Consider the following 12,266-nt stretch of genomic DNA (forward strand, 5'->3'; position numbering starts at 1 on the left):
ATGCCTTTGTATTTCAGTAATATAAGCTCACTAAATGTGTTTAACCTCTTGTAACCCAGAGCCCTTATTTAACCCACAAGTACCTACCAAGTCAAAATAATAAATAAGTAGGATTCATAATGACACTGAATGAAATCCGAAGTCCTAACCCAGTCTTTAAAGAATAACAACTTCAACCTTTGGCTCCTTGTCAATTATACTAATGATATCCCTTAACCTTCCAGTATCTTAAAGTGATTATTTTGTTTGCAATCAACTTTAAAAAAAAAAAACCCCACCACCTGGACTTGGTTTGTTCTTCTAAAATAGTTTTTTAAGAGTACACAAATGTACATACAATTAGCTACGTTGGTCTGTGTACATGTCCTTTTCCCCTCCCTCACATCACCCACTCACTTCTAACTTCACAGCCCCTTAAGTGGTTGATGCAACAGTTATCTCTGATGTCACAATCTCACCATTTGGCAACAAACTATTTATAAGGCAGCTGCAAAGAGAGGTTAAGGAGACATGAAGAGAAGGAAGTGGAGAGGCAAAGGGTGGAAGAGGAGGAGCTACCTCTAAAATTACTAATCCACCAACCCATGAAGTGTTCACAGGTACCAACTCCCTCCACATGTGTAAGTCTTGTTTTCTGTGTCCCCTGTAAACATGCAAATTGTGTGTGGATTTTATGCTGTTTGTCCTGCACACTTTGTATTTATGTCTCATGCACTTTCATTTCTGCTGTTATTACCATTGGCAATGTAGCAAACGAGTTGGAAATTTATGAATGAAAATATCTGTTGTGAAATATGCATTGTATGATTCTAACAATCTCCTCACTCCACAGTGAACTGTTCAGAAATGACTGAGCTTAATGGTGCAATCCCACAACATGGGCAATTTTTCATGGGTAAAAGCTAGTCCTATAATTAACTTGTAATGAAAAAATAATCAAATCACCATAAGGGGAAAATTAGTAGCATTTATCCAAAAATCATGGCCCTTATTGTTGCCACCAGTTGAGAAAGTTACAGGAAGATAACTTGAAAATCTCACTGCGTGTTGCCATCTCAGCTCCTTCATGCATCTTTATTATTATTTGAGCAGAGGAAGTTGCATATAGCTTAGAAAAAATGCCATTACTAGGGTATATGTTTCCATTCCATTTAAAGACAAGTTTTTTTTGTATAGCTGTTTGGCTCCACGCTCTCCCATTCTCAACTCACTCTTGTTGGGGCCAGGTCAGATGGGGGAAAAAAAAAAAGTGAGGATCTGCAGAAATCTTGTTTCGAGCCCTATGGACCTTCATGGAGGAATTCTCTTACTGCTGTTCTCTTCGGGCCCTCCTCCCAGCAGCGGCAGCATATCTCAGCACTAGTGCTTTGGGATCCCCTCTGCTGGGACTCACAAAGCACAGTACTGAAACGCAGCATTAATTTACCTGTGCTTCTTATTGTACGAGTGTACAATATTCCTTCTGAGTGTTGCACTTCCCTTCTCCTCCCTTTTATGTTTTATTCACAAATTTCAATTCCACCAACAGTGTGGAAAGGGAAACAGCTCTGTGCCTAGCCAGTGTCCTCTGTTCCTCACAGTTCAGACAGGCCATGTGGAGGGAGGACAGAGATGGCTACTCCAGAGGGGCAAGTGGACATCTCACATGGATACTTTATCCCTCTGCCCCCTACTCCCAAGGGCTTTTATCCACTGTTTTAATGCATTCTCTACAGAAGACGGAAGCATGATGGGGAGAACTGGATGAATGTAACCAACAAATAACTATTTCACCCGGGAGCCAGGGGTTGAATGTAACATCGTTGCTGTTATGACAACGGAAAAAAAGAGCTTTAGACTCAGGGCTAGCTGGGGGTTTTGTACACAAGCACAGTCATCAATATCACCCCATAGCTCCACCCACCCAAAACAGCAGCAATCAATACTCAGCAGCAACAGCAAAACCTTTCCCTCAGCAGCACAAATCAAACTGTACGAACAGCACCCACCAGCAACATTCAAGCTGTACCAGCACTCTCCCCTAGGCCCATCTCCCCCACAGCACTTTCAAGCTCCTGAGACCCAACTTCCCAGCTACAGGAAACAGTATGCATGAGTAGCAACACTAACCTTCCTCGCACAAGTTTCCTACAGCAGCCCCTTCTCCTAGAAGCACCCACTTTATTCCAATAATGAAGAAGCTACGCAAGTGTTAGCAAAGCTAAAATGCTCTGTAGTCTTCATCACCAGTAGATACAATATTGCACAGTGGGTTTGATGTAATCATTGGTCACTACTACATGACTGATTTGGTAGCAGATGATTTCTCGGCCATATCTTTCCTTTGCCTCAGGGTTCTACACCTGTATAGTTTTTTTTTTTAATTTAATCCTTTTAATGTACACTTATATATAGAAAAGCAGGTATCTCAAGCTCCAGCACCTGTGCCATGAATTAAAAATACAGCATAATGAAACAAGACAAAGCTTCTCCTAACCCTAAACATCAAAAAAAGAACCATAACAAACTAAAACAGTACTTCATGGTGCCCACTATTGTCAGTCTGCATTACACCCTACCCTCTCCAAAAGCCTGCATAAAGAGAGTGGATCTTGCATATGCCCTGAACTTCAACAGATTTGTGGTACTGGTGTGGGTTACAAAGCTGAGGGCTCCAAACAGATAATGCCCTGCTGGCAACTCACTCTCTTTTATACTTTAAGCCATCGCAGGATCTGATGGAGGGGGGAGGGGGGAAAGGTCACTCAAGTAGCTAGATCACAAGTCATTTCAGGCTTTATAGGACAACACCTTAATTCAACGGGAAACTAATAGGAAGCCAGTGCAGATTCTGATGAGCTGGTGCTCTCAAACAGATGCACTGCTTTATAAGTGAGCTGCTGCATTCAGTTTCCAGGATGATTTAAGGTGAAATTTAGTTTGAGAAGACAAAAGCATAGATTATAGTAGCAAGGTTTGCAACTAAAAGAAACAATTATATCCCCCAGGCCTGTTGGAGACTGAGGAGAGTTTTCTTGATCACTGCTGTATATGATCATATAATAGCAGGTGGGGATGCAACAATACTCCCATCTTGCAAGCTCTAATTACAAAGGGCTAGCATAAACCCTCCAATGAAGGATCAAAATAACCCTTGCCATATCTTCCAGTTCTTTCTCTCAGCCTATCAGCATCATGTCAGTCTTATCCAGCGAGTTTCATGCAACCAGCTCTCATCCAAGCCTCAGTCTCAAGTAAGCACTGGGTAGGGTTCAGCAGCAGTGGCTCAATTGGATAAGATACAAGTAGTGGTGCAGGAAGCGCACCTATATTTAAGGTTGTCTGACACTTTCCAGCATAAGATTCTGTTTTCAGTTGTTTATAATTTTGCTAAACTTATGCTGAATGGCTACCCATTCTCTGAACACCATCCTCCCAGTGTACTAAACAAGGTCAGGGTCCTGGGGAAAAACAGTATGTGATCATGTAAATAAAAACTGTATCACAATGCATACACAGAAGAGGACCAAATTAAAGTTGCATGGGCAACCTTAATTCGGGCATTTCCTAACCTTTTTGAGTTGGGACATTGAATAAAGATAGCTTGGATTAACCCAACTGTCATCATTCAAAATCCACTGAACAGCACTTTGCAGACTCCATGGTGCAGACATTTGTCTGTCTCCTCCAGAGCCATGACATAAGAATTCAAAAAGCTTTTGTAGTGCACTTGGTCAGTTTCAGGACATGACTTCTGTCACTGGTGTTCTAACAGTCTTCACTCTCACTTCATCTGTAAATCAAGGTGATCAGTAAGGACATAGCTGAAGGCGAGGGCACTAGGGCCACCCCATCAATGACTGAAAATAGTAGATTAACATAAATCCTACCAAGTCCCCAAATCTGTTGAATATAACATATCTTCCCTTTGGGCCTTCTGGAAGAGTTCCCATTCGATTAACTTCATAGGTTGTATTATCAACCAGTCCCTTGTGGAGAATAGATGCGTCCCAAACTCAAACCACAAGAGGTAGGTAATGATTAGTCCATGACATAGATTTAATATCCAAATGCCTAATCTCCAGGCCTAGCTAAACAATAAATCAAGAATTTGAGACAATAATTCCTTCATCTCCATGGTACCCATGAAATCCTGAGCTGATATAGAAAACTCATCATCTGAGATGGATGTTTAAGTTACTGAGCGTTGTCATCTTTGACAATTCCAAAACCACTGTGGTGAGAAACTATTAGCTCATGCAGGGACTTTGCAATGCAGCAGGATGATTTGCCCATTAGAATAAGTCCCAGGACTCACACAAGTATGCATTTAATTCATTTAATTTAACTAATTTGAGGTAGGAGACCTCCTGCATTTCAGATTGGCTGCAAAGAACACATCCACAGTATCTCTTCATCACTTCCTTTTAGGCTCATGCTGTACCCAATGCTTGTCTAGAATCAACTATGCCAAAACTTGTCCAGAAGGATCATTCAATCAGCATTTAAGAAATGCATGCAAGACTGGTGGGGCAGGGTCATCCTTAATGAAATCATGGACAGATGACACTTTATTAACCATCAATCTTATATACAACAGCTAGTATGAGCATAAGATTGGAATATTTGTCCACCAATACTCCCAACCTCTAGATCAACCAATGAAATAGAAACTAAACAATTTCTTGTTTAAACCAGGATTTCTTCCTGCCTTGTCTCCCCAACCCATTACCACAGGGATCAAAGAACCCTAAGCTTTACAACCAAGCCCCTCATTCCAAGCCTTTGTATCAACAGTGCACAGCACAGTTGTTCCACCTTCTTGGACACCCTGGAGGGACATAGCTGGTTGTCAGACTAAGGACCTCCAGGGCTGGCTGCAAAACCCATTTCTATTAATACCCTATCTTCCAATCAGCAGAGAGAAAAAAATCCATCCCTTCTTCCCTTTTCCTGAGGCTCTTGCCTTTATACTAAAGATTACCAAACATCTTCAAAATGCCATCATTAGGTTAAGAAACGGGGAGGAATTTATCCCAACCCCTTTCCTACCTTTTTTCTCCCTGGCCCCTCCTCTTACCCCAGGAAACTCCTCCTACCCCAGACCAACCCCTCCAAAAGGACATTACTCCCTCCATCATGAGTGTCTAATTATCGGCAAGAGAGGAATTCTTGTCTGCATCATCAACCCCATGCTCCTGCCCCTGAGAGGTCAAAGACTGGTGACAAGGCCTAAAATCAAGGAAAACTCAATCCACCATTTTTTATTTGTCCTATGGATCTTTCACCTCCACCTAAGGAAAAAGATAAACTTATCCACTCAAGTCTACACCCCTCTTGAAATAACCCCTACAAACTATCCCCACCAAATCCACAAGAGAAAAAAAAAAAGCCTAAAAACCTTGCTCATTTACTTCTGCTGATCATCATCATCAAAACCCAGGACAGAAAGAGACTATTGTTGAGGTGGAGGAGAAAATAATTTTTGAATTTTTAAAGCTGCTTTCATTCCCTCACATCTCCCACCCATCCCCCCAACACATTCTAATGCCCAGCTACCAACCAGCAACACACACTCATTCTGCACACCTCCCAACAGCCATCTATTATTTCCCCAAGCACATCCGCACCGAATCTGTCCAGCATCACCCACCCATTTCCCTCACACTTACCTGTAGAGCAGACCCTATTGTCTAGCAATACCATCCACCACCCCATGCATCCCAGAAGCCACCAATGGCTACAACAGCTCCCAACTACCCCAGAACCCACCTCCAGCAGCTCATTGGCCCTTCAATACCCATTGCCATATCCTCAGTAGCAATCTGATCCCCAGTACCTACTTCCACAGCACCCTAAACTTCCAACAGCACTGACACTTAACTAGCCTTCATATCTATATAACTCTCAGCACATTCCATCACTTCTACCCACCCAAGCTCCCCTCTATCCTTGCATGCTTCCCCCTCAGCATCCATCCCCCAGCTCCCGTCTATCTGTGCATGCTTCCCCGTGCAATACCCACCCCCAGTTCCCCTCTATCACTACACCCACCCCCATCAGCAACCACCCAGTTCCCCTCTATCAGTGCATGCTCCCCCTTCAACATCCATCCTCCAGCTCTCCGTTATGCACGCTGCACTCTGAGCACCCACCCCCACGTCCTTCTCTATCAGTCCACACTCACCCCTCAGCATCTATCCTCCAGTTTCTTTCTACCAGTGCACGCTCCCCTCTCAACACCAATCTATCAGTATACACTTCCCTGTGCAACATCCATGCCCAGCTCCGCTCTATCAGTGCATGCTCCCCCCTCAACACCCCTCTATCAGTGCACGCTCCCCCCTCAGTAACCCCCCCCCGCAGCTCGCCTCTATCAGTGCATACTCCTCCCTCAGCATCCATCCTCCAGCTCCCGTCTATCAGTGTATTCTCCCCCTTCAACATCCATCCTCCAGCTCTCCGTTATGCACGCTGCACTCTGAGCACCCACCCCCATGTCCTTCTCTATCAGTCCACACTCACCCCTCAGCATCTATCCTCCAGCTTCTTTCTACCAGTGCACGCTCCCCTCTCAACACCAATCTATCAGTACACACTTCCCTGTGCAACATCCATGCCCAGCTCCGCTCTATCAGTGCATGCTCCCCCCTCAACAACCCTCTATCAGTGCACGGTCCCCCCTCAGTAACCCCCCCCCCCGCAGCTCGCCTCTATCAGTGCATGCTCCTCCCTCAGCATCCATCCTCCAGCTCCCGTCTATCAGTGCATGCTTCCCTGTACAACACCCACGCCCTGCTCCCCTCTATCAGTGCGTGCTCCTCCCTCAGCACTCAACCCCAGCTCCTCTCTATCGGTGCACGCTCCCCCTTGTAACACCCACTCTCTATCGGTGCACACTCCCCTCAGCACTCACCCCCAGCTGCTCCCCTCTATCGGTGCACGCTCCCCCTTGTAACACCCACTCTCTATCGGGGCACACTCCCCTCAGCACTCACCCCCAGCTGCTCCCCTCTATCGGTGCACGCTCCCCCCTGTAACACCCACTCTCTATCGGTGCACACTCTCCATAGCACTCACCCCCAGCTCCCCTCTGTCGGTGCACGCTTCCCCGAGCAATACCCACCCCCCGCTTCCCACGCTTCCACCCGCTCTCCGGCCTCCGAGTCTCCCCCTCCCCCTCCCCCTCCCCCTCCCCCTCCCAGCCGCAGCAGCACGAGCCGCCCCAGTCGCGCCTCCGCACTGTCTCGTGCCGCGCCCAGACTTGGCTCGCAGTGCCAGGGCAGGGCGTGGAAGGGGGGGTTGTAGCAGTATCACCATGGTGACAGTGACGTTAGCTCACCCTGGATCTAATTGGAGGAAACCCCGTGGCCCCAGCCGCAGCCCACGGGCCAACCGAGCTTGCGCCCCGCCTGTGCCCGCCCCCGCGGCGGCGCGCTACGTCTGGATTGGCTAATAGCAAGCGGGGGGTGGGTCCCGGCTCGGAGCAGGCGTTCGGATTGGCCGTGTGAGCGCGGGTCTGGCAGCGGGTAGGGTTGCCTGTGCCAACGCCCTTTAGCGCTGGCTCTCGCTTGAGACGGGAGCGGCTCTTTCTCCTCGCCCCAGCCCCGAGCGGAGCGCACCCGATCTAGCGGCGCCAGCCGGCTCGGCCTAGCGGAGCGGACCCAGGTGAGCGGAGCCGGGGTCGGCGACGGGGATGAGAGGGGTCGCCGCGTCCTCCATTTTGTGAGAGCGGCGCGGAGTCCCCAGCCGCGTCGGGGAGCGGGAGATGCCGCCAGCGCCGCCGCCATTTCACGCCCGGCGGGGCCGCCGGGACACCACGCTTTCCCCTTCGCCCGCCCCCGCCGGGTGGCAGCTCCTCCCGCCTACCCGGGCAGGGGTCGTGCCCTGCCCCGGAGAGAGCTGCCGAGCCCCGTTCTCCCCGGGAGGCCGCCGGGCCGGGCCCAAGGCGTGGACGGAATTGCCTCTCCCCCGCCCGCTCCGGCCTGAGCCTCCAGACCCCACCCACCCGGCCTGAGCGAGTCCTGTTCGCCGCGCCCCCCAGGGGGATGGGACTCCCCCGTCCCCGCCCTCTCCCGAGGGATAGAGTCTCGGTCTCCCCCCCCCCCCCCGGGGAGGCTCGGGTAGGGGGCTTCCACCCTTGCCTCGCGCTGGGGACGCGGATCCGCTTGTCCCAGTCCCGGCGCCTCATCCCCTCTCTTTGCTCTAGGGAAAGGCTCCCCGTGGTCTCCCGGCCTGGTCCCGCGCCCCCTCCTTCGCCAAGGGACAAAGGTTCCCTTATTCTGTCTCTTCATCTCGGGGGCACCCCTTCCCCACGTGTCTGCCCAGTCCGCCCACAACGGGCGCCCCTCCCGGTGCCCCTGCTTGCCTCGCGGGAGCACGGATTGCTACCCTTGTCCTCGGATTCTCGCTTTTCGGGGCCATTGTGTTCCCAGACACGCACTAGATAACCGCCTTCTCCTCCCCGTGTCCTCTGGGCCTGTTCGTCGTCCTGTGGCTACCCTGGGGCTGGTGGTTCTTTTACTGCCCCTCCCCAGTGCTCCCACCTTCAGGCAAACCACTCTGACCCCCACGCCTAGAGGGAAGGATTTGGGCAAGGCTCCTGGGGATGGCCCCTGTGGGTTAATGACTTCCATCCGTCTGTTTCTTCCCCTCCCCCCCTCTAATATCTTGACTAACCACAGACTGCAAGCCCTGCTAGTGCACACAGGGGTGAGAGGGAGGAAAGTGGAGGTGGAGACAAAAGCCATTCTGAAGAGGCTGGAGTGCCTCTTTCCACCATCTGGTCTCTAGATTGGTCTCCTGTGGGGAGAGATTGAGTTATCTTTTCTCCTGTCCTGGTGGTCCAGGTTATTAACCTTCCTTAGAGGCTCTGGAGATAGGTGCACTTCCCCTCTCCTGTAACCAATTCCCTGTGAAATGAGCTGGTTGTATAGGCCTAGGATTCTTCATTCCAGGATAGCTGTTAGGGTGGTGGTGTGGTGGGGACCACTTGTGGCCTGTGATTCTTGGTTCCTGGGGAGATGGTTGGTTTGGTGTCTTCTCAGTTTTGGGGAGGGGCAAAGTGTGGTGTTTTGCAGCTCTTGGCTCCCAGAGACATGGCTAATCTGTTTCCTCCCTGACAGGTTTTGAGGTGCCTTTTCCTCTTGACAGTGTGACAGTCCCAGCCTCTCCTTTTGCCTTGCTGCGCTTTCCCCACTGCCAGCCACCATGGAGAAGACCGAGATGATCCAGAAAGCCAAGCTGGCTGAGCAGGCTGAGCGCTATGATGATATGGCCACCTGCATGAAGGCAGTAACCGAACAGGGTGCCGAGTTATCCAACGAGGAGCGCAACCTGCTCTCGGTGGCCTACAAGAACGTAGTGGGGGGGCGGCGCTCTGCCTGGAGGGTCATCTCTAGCATTGAGCAGAAAACAGACACCAACGACAAGAAGATGCAGCTTGTCAAGGACTATCGGGAGAAGGTGGAGTCTGAGCTCAGGTCCATCTGCACCACTGTGCTGGTGAGTTGGGGAACTGGGGATACATCTCGTAACCCTTGACGCAGAAGAGATCTGTACATACCTCTGTGCTTGGGAGTGAGATCGTAGGTTTGAGTGTTGGAGATCTATGTGTGACACTATGTTGGGGTGTGGGGTAAGCTATTGCACCATTCAGCAGAAGGATGCAGGGATATTGTCATGGTGAAGTGTGGGAAAGGAAGATGGGGGCAGGGGTGAGATCAATATGCAGCAATGTCTTGTAGTTATGGGGGCTATAGGAGGATTTGAGCTCAAGTTCGTCTGCACCATCGTGCAAGTACGCTCATCTGTCTGCAGTAACAGGGTTGGAAGGAAAAACAAGAAAGCTGCTTTCTTCCTTTTGTGGTTCTTGATTAATAAAATAGTTGTAAGCATCCAGATTAGCTGAGTGATAACTGAATTATCTGCTTTGGTGTGCTCAGTTGAGTGGTGGTCACAAACTTCTGTGTTACCTCAGGTCAAGAGGAGACTTGTAAGAAGTTGAATAGCTTTAGAGGGGGTCTTGAATAAAATGTATATTGTATAAAATATAAAAAGTCATCCTCAGTGAAGATGTAAATATTAAATCTGTAGAAAATTAGGCTTCCTGCACCTGCAGATGTACTCTTCAGACTGCCTTGTATGGTAAAGATGCAGTCATTGTGGAATAATGCAAAACTACAAAGATTTAAGCTTGTAAGAGGTACTGCAGATGAATATTAATACAAGAGTACAGAAATGCCCATATATCTATTTTGAGGGGAGGGGAGCAGTGCCCATGTCTTCTAGATGTTCGCAATGGTGCAAATATACTGCATTACAGTGGGGGCTGAATCTGTATCGGCAATGCAGAAGGTGCAGCACCCTATTCCACATGATCAATGAAAGTTCTGGCTGCAGAAAGCTAGATGTGTAATGCAGTTGGAAACATGTAGCAAATAATCTTGAATACTTTATTACCAATGTAATGATAAAATAACATTTTAAGTCGTATCTAATATGTCAGGCATCTTAGGACAGGAAGAGGTGATAGCAAGTTCTTAAAAATAAAGTAGTATTTCTAGTTTAACCAGGAGGTAAACTTGTACTCACTTGGATTAGGAGACTTGTAGTTATTGCTGTCTCTTTCGGTAGTAATTGAGAAGCAAAATCAAGCCAAGAATTCTAGCTCCTCTGACAAGGGGAACATCTTCCTGGGTTGTGTGGAAATACTTATATGTTCCAATGTTTGCTGCCACCTAGAATTTTTTTTCTGAGTTAAAAATCTAGTCTAACAATTCTAAGCAGTTTTCTTATAAAGATTTATTTGAAACTACTTGGTAAATCAGTCAAGACAATTACCTTTTAAGTGTATTAAGGAAAAAGTAGTATTTCATTTCTTTAAAAAAAATTCTACTGTTTCAGGCATGGTTAAAACTTGCTAAAGCTTCATTTTTTTTTTAAATAGTATGACTCATAAACCACAGGTTTAGACTGATTCTTGTTTCCTGTGACAGAATTCTAATTAGACTTACTGATGTGTTGCCAGTATTTTACAATGGGGCTCCCTCAAATCATCTCTCCTCTTCTGTGATCCAATCTAGCCACCAGTGTGTTGGGATTCATACACGCAACCAACCCTCCAGACTTTGAGACTTTTACCCCCTTGTGCCTTTACTTCCTGTCAAATTGAATTCTCAAGAGGTTTTATGATAAACTGTCTCATCCTGTTTTGTTACTTCATCTTAATAGATGCTTCTATAAGTGGTCTAGTGCAGGGCTGGCCAACCTGTGGCTCTTCAGAAGTTAATATGCAGCTCCTTGTATAGGCACTGACTCCAGGGCTGGAGCTACAGGTGCCAACTTTCCAGTGTGCCAGAGGGTGCTCACTGCTCAGCCCCTGGCTCTGCCCCCACTCCACCCCTTCCTGCCATGCCCTCACTCCTCCCCCTCCCCCCAGAGCCTCCTGCATGCCACAAAACAGCTGATGGGGAGGGGGGGGCTGATCAGTGGGGCTGCTGGTGGGCGGGAGGTGCTGTGAGTGGGAGGGAGAGAGGAGCTGCTGACATATTACTGTGGCTCTTTGGCAATGTATATTGGTAAATTCTGGCTCCTTCTCAGGCTCAGGTTGGCCACACCTGATCTAGTGGCTCTGGAACTGAATGAGATGTGAGCATTGAGCCCTTTTGGCTTGTCTATGCTGAAGTTACCCTAATCAATTGGTGTATGTAGTGCAAATGTGTAATGTTCACAAAGGTGATGTTTGCACATATCCCAGTAAACTTACCCCAATTTCACTGCATGTGCTCCCTGTGCTCTTGTCTGGGGCCTCATTGGCAACTGCCTGCTTTCATTTGCCCCTAAAGTCTGCAGGAAGTAGTGAAGACAGAAACCTACAAAGCCACATGCTTTTCCTGTTCCCTGGCATCAGCAAAAACAAAGATGCACATCTTCCTGTAGTGGGGGAAAGGGGTTTATTATCAGTTTTCACTGCTAGCTGTGATACTGCTGCTCCCAGCACCATCTGTAGTTTTACCCTATTTTCCTTTCCGTTACCTACTTCATTCTGTTGCTACTCTGTTCCATGAGTCAGCAGCTGAAAGATTGAAACTGCCACTATAAAGAACAAATTTCCCAGTGCTTGCATATGAATTAGAGAAGGAACAAAAAGTGCTCTGGTGAGCCCCCTTCAGCATATCATAGCTTTTAATCAAACTTCAAGATATTCCTGGTTTCCAGGAACATTAAGTTCCTACTCTGGGTAAGCTACCTCTCAGAGGTTATCATGTAGTGTAAAACTTCTTTGT

General features: G+C 48.1%; 1 protein-coding gene across 3 annotated transcripts in view; it reads left to right on the forward strand.

The window, feature by feature from the left end:
* Positions 1 to 456: 456 nt before the first annotated feature.
* The window catches only part of YWHAQ (tyrosine 3-monooxygenase/tryptophan 5-monooxygenase activation protein theta), a 44,159-nt gene continuing 32,349 nt past the window's right edge, over positions 457 to 12,266 (forward strand). Inside the window, exons 1-2 of one of the 3 annotated variants that reach the window (XM_045010547.1) lie at positions 457 to 599; positions 9,105 to 9,483. In XM_045010547.1, the coding sequence (XP_044866482.1) occupies positions 9,190 to 9,483 (294 nt within the window). In that variant the 5' untranslated portion in view covers positions 457 to 599; positions 9,105 to 9,189. Of the gene's footprint in view, positions 621 to 7,492; positions 7,648 to 9,104; positions 9,484 to 12,266 lie in introns of those variants that run through there. The other 2 variants (XM_045010546.1, XM_045010545.1) reach the window with 2 other exon arrangements.

The sequence above is a fragment of the Mauremys mutica genome, chromosome 3, assembly GCF_020497125.1.
Source record: "Mauremys mutica isolate MM-2020 ecotype Southern chromosome 3, ASM2049712v1, whole genome shotgun sequence".
Taxonomy (NCBI): Eukaryota; Metazoa; Chordata; order Testudines; family Geoemydidae; genus Mauremys; species Mauremys mutica.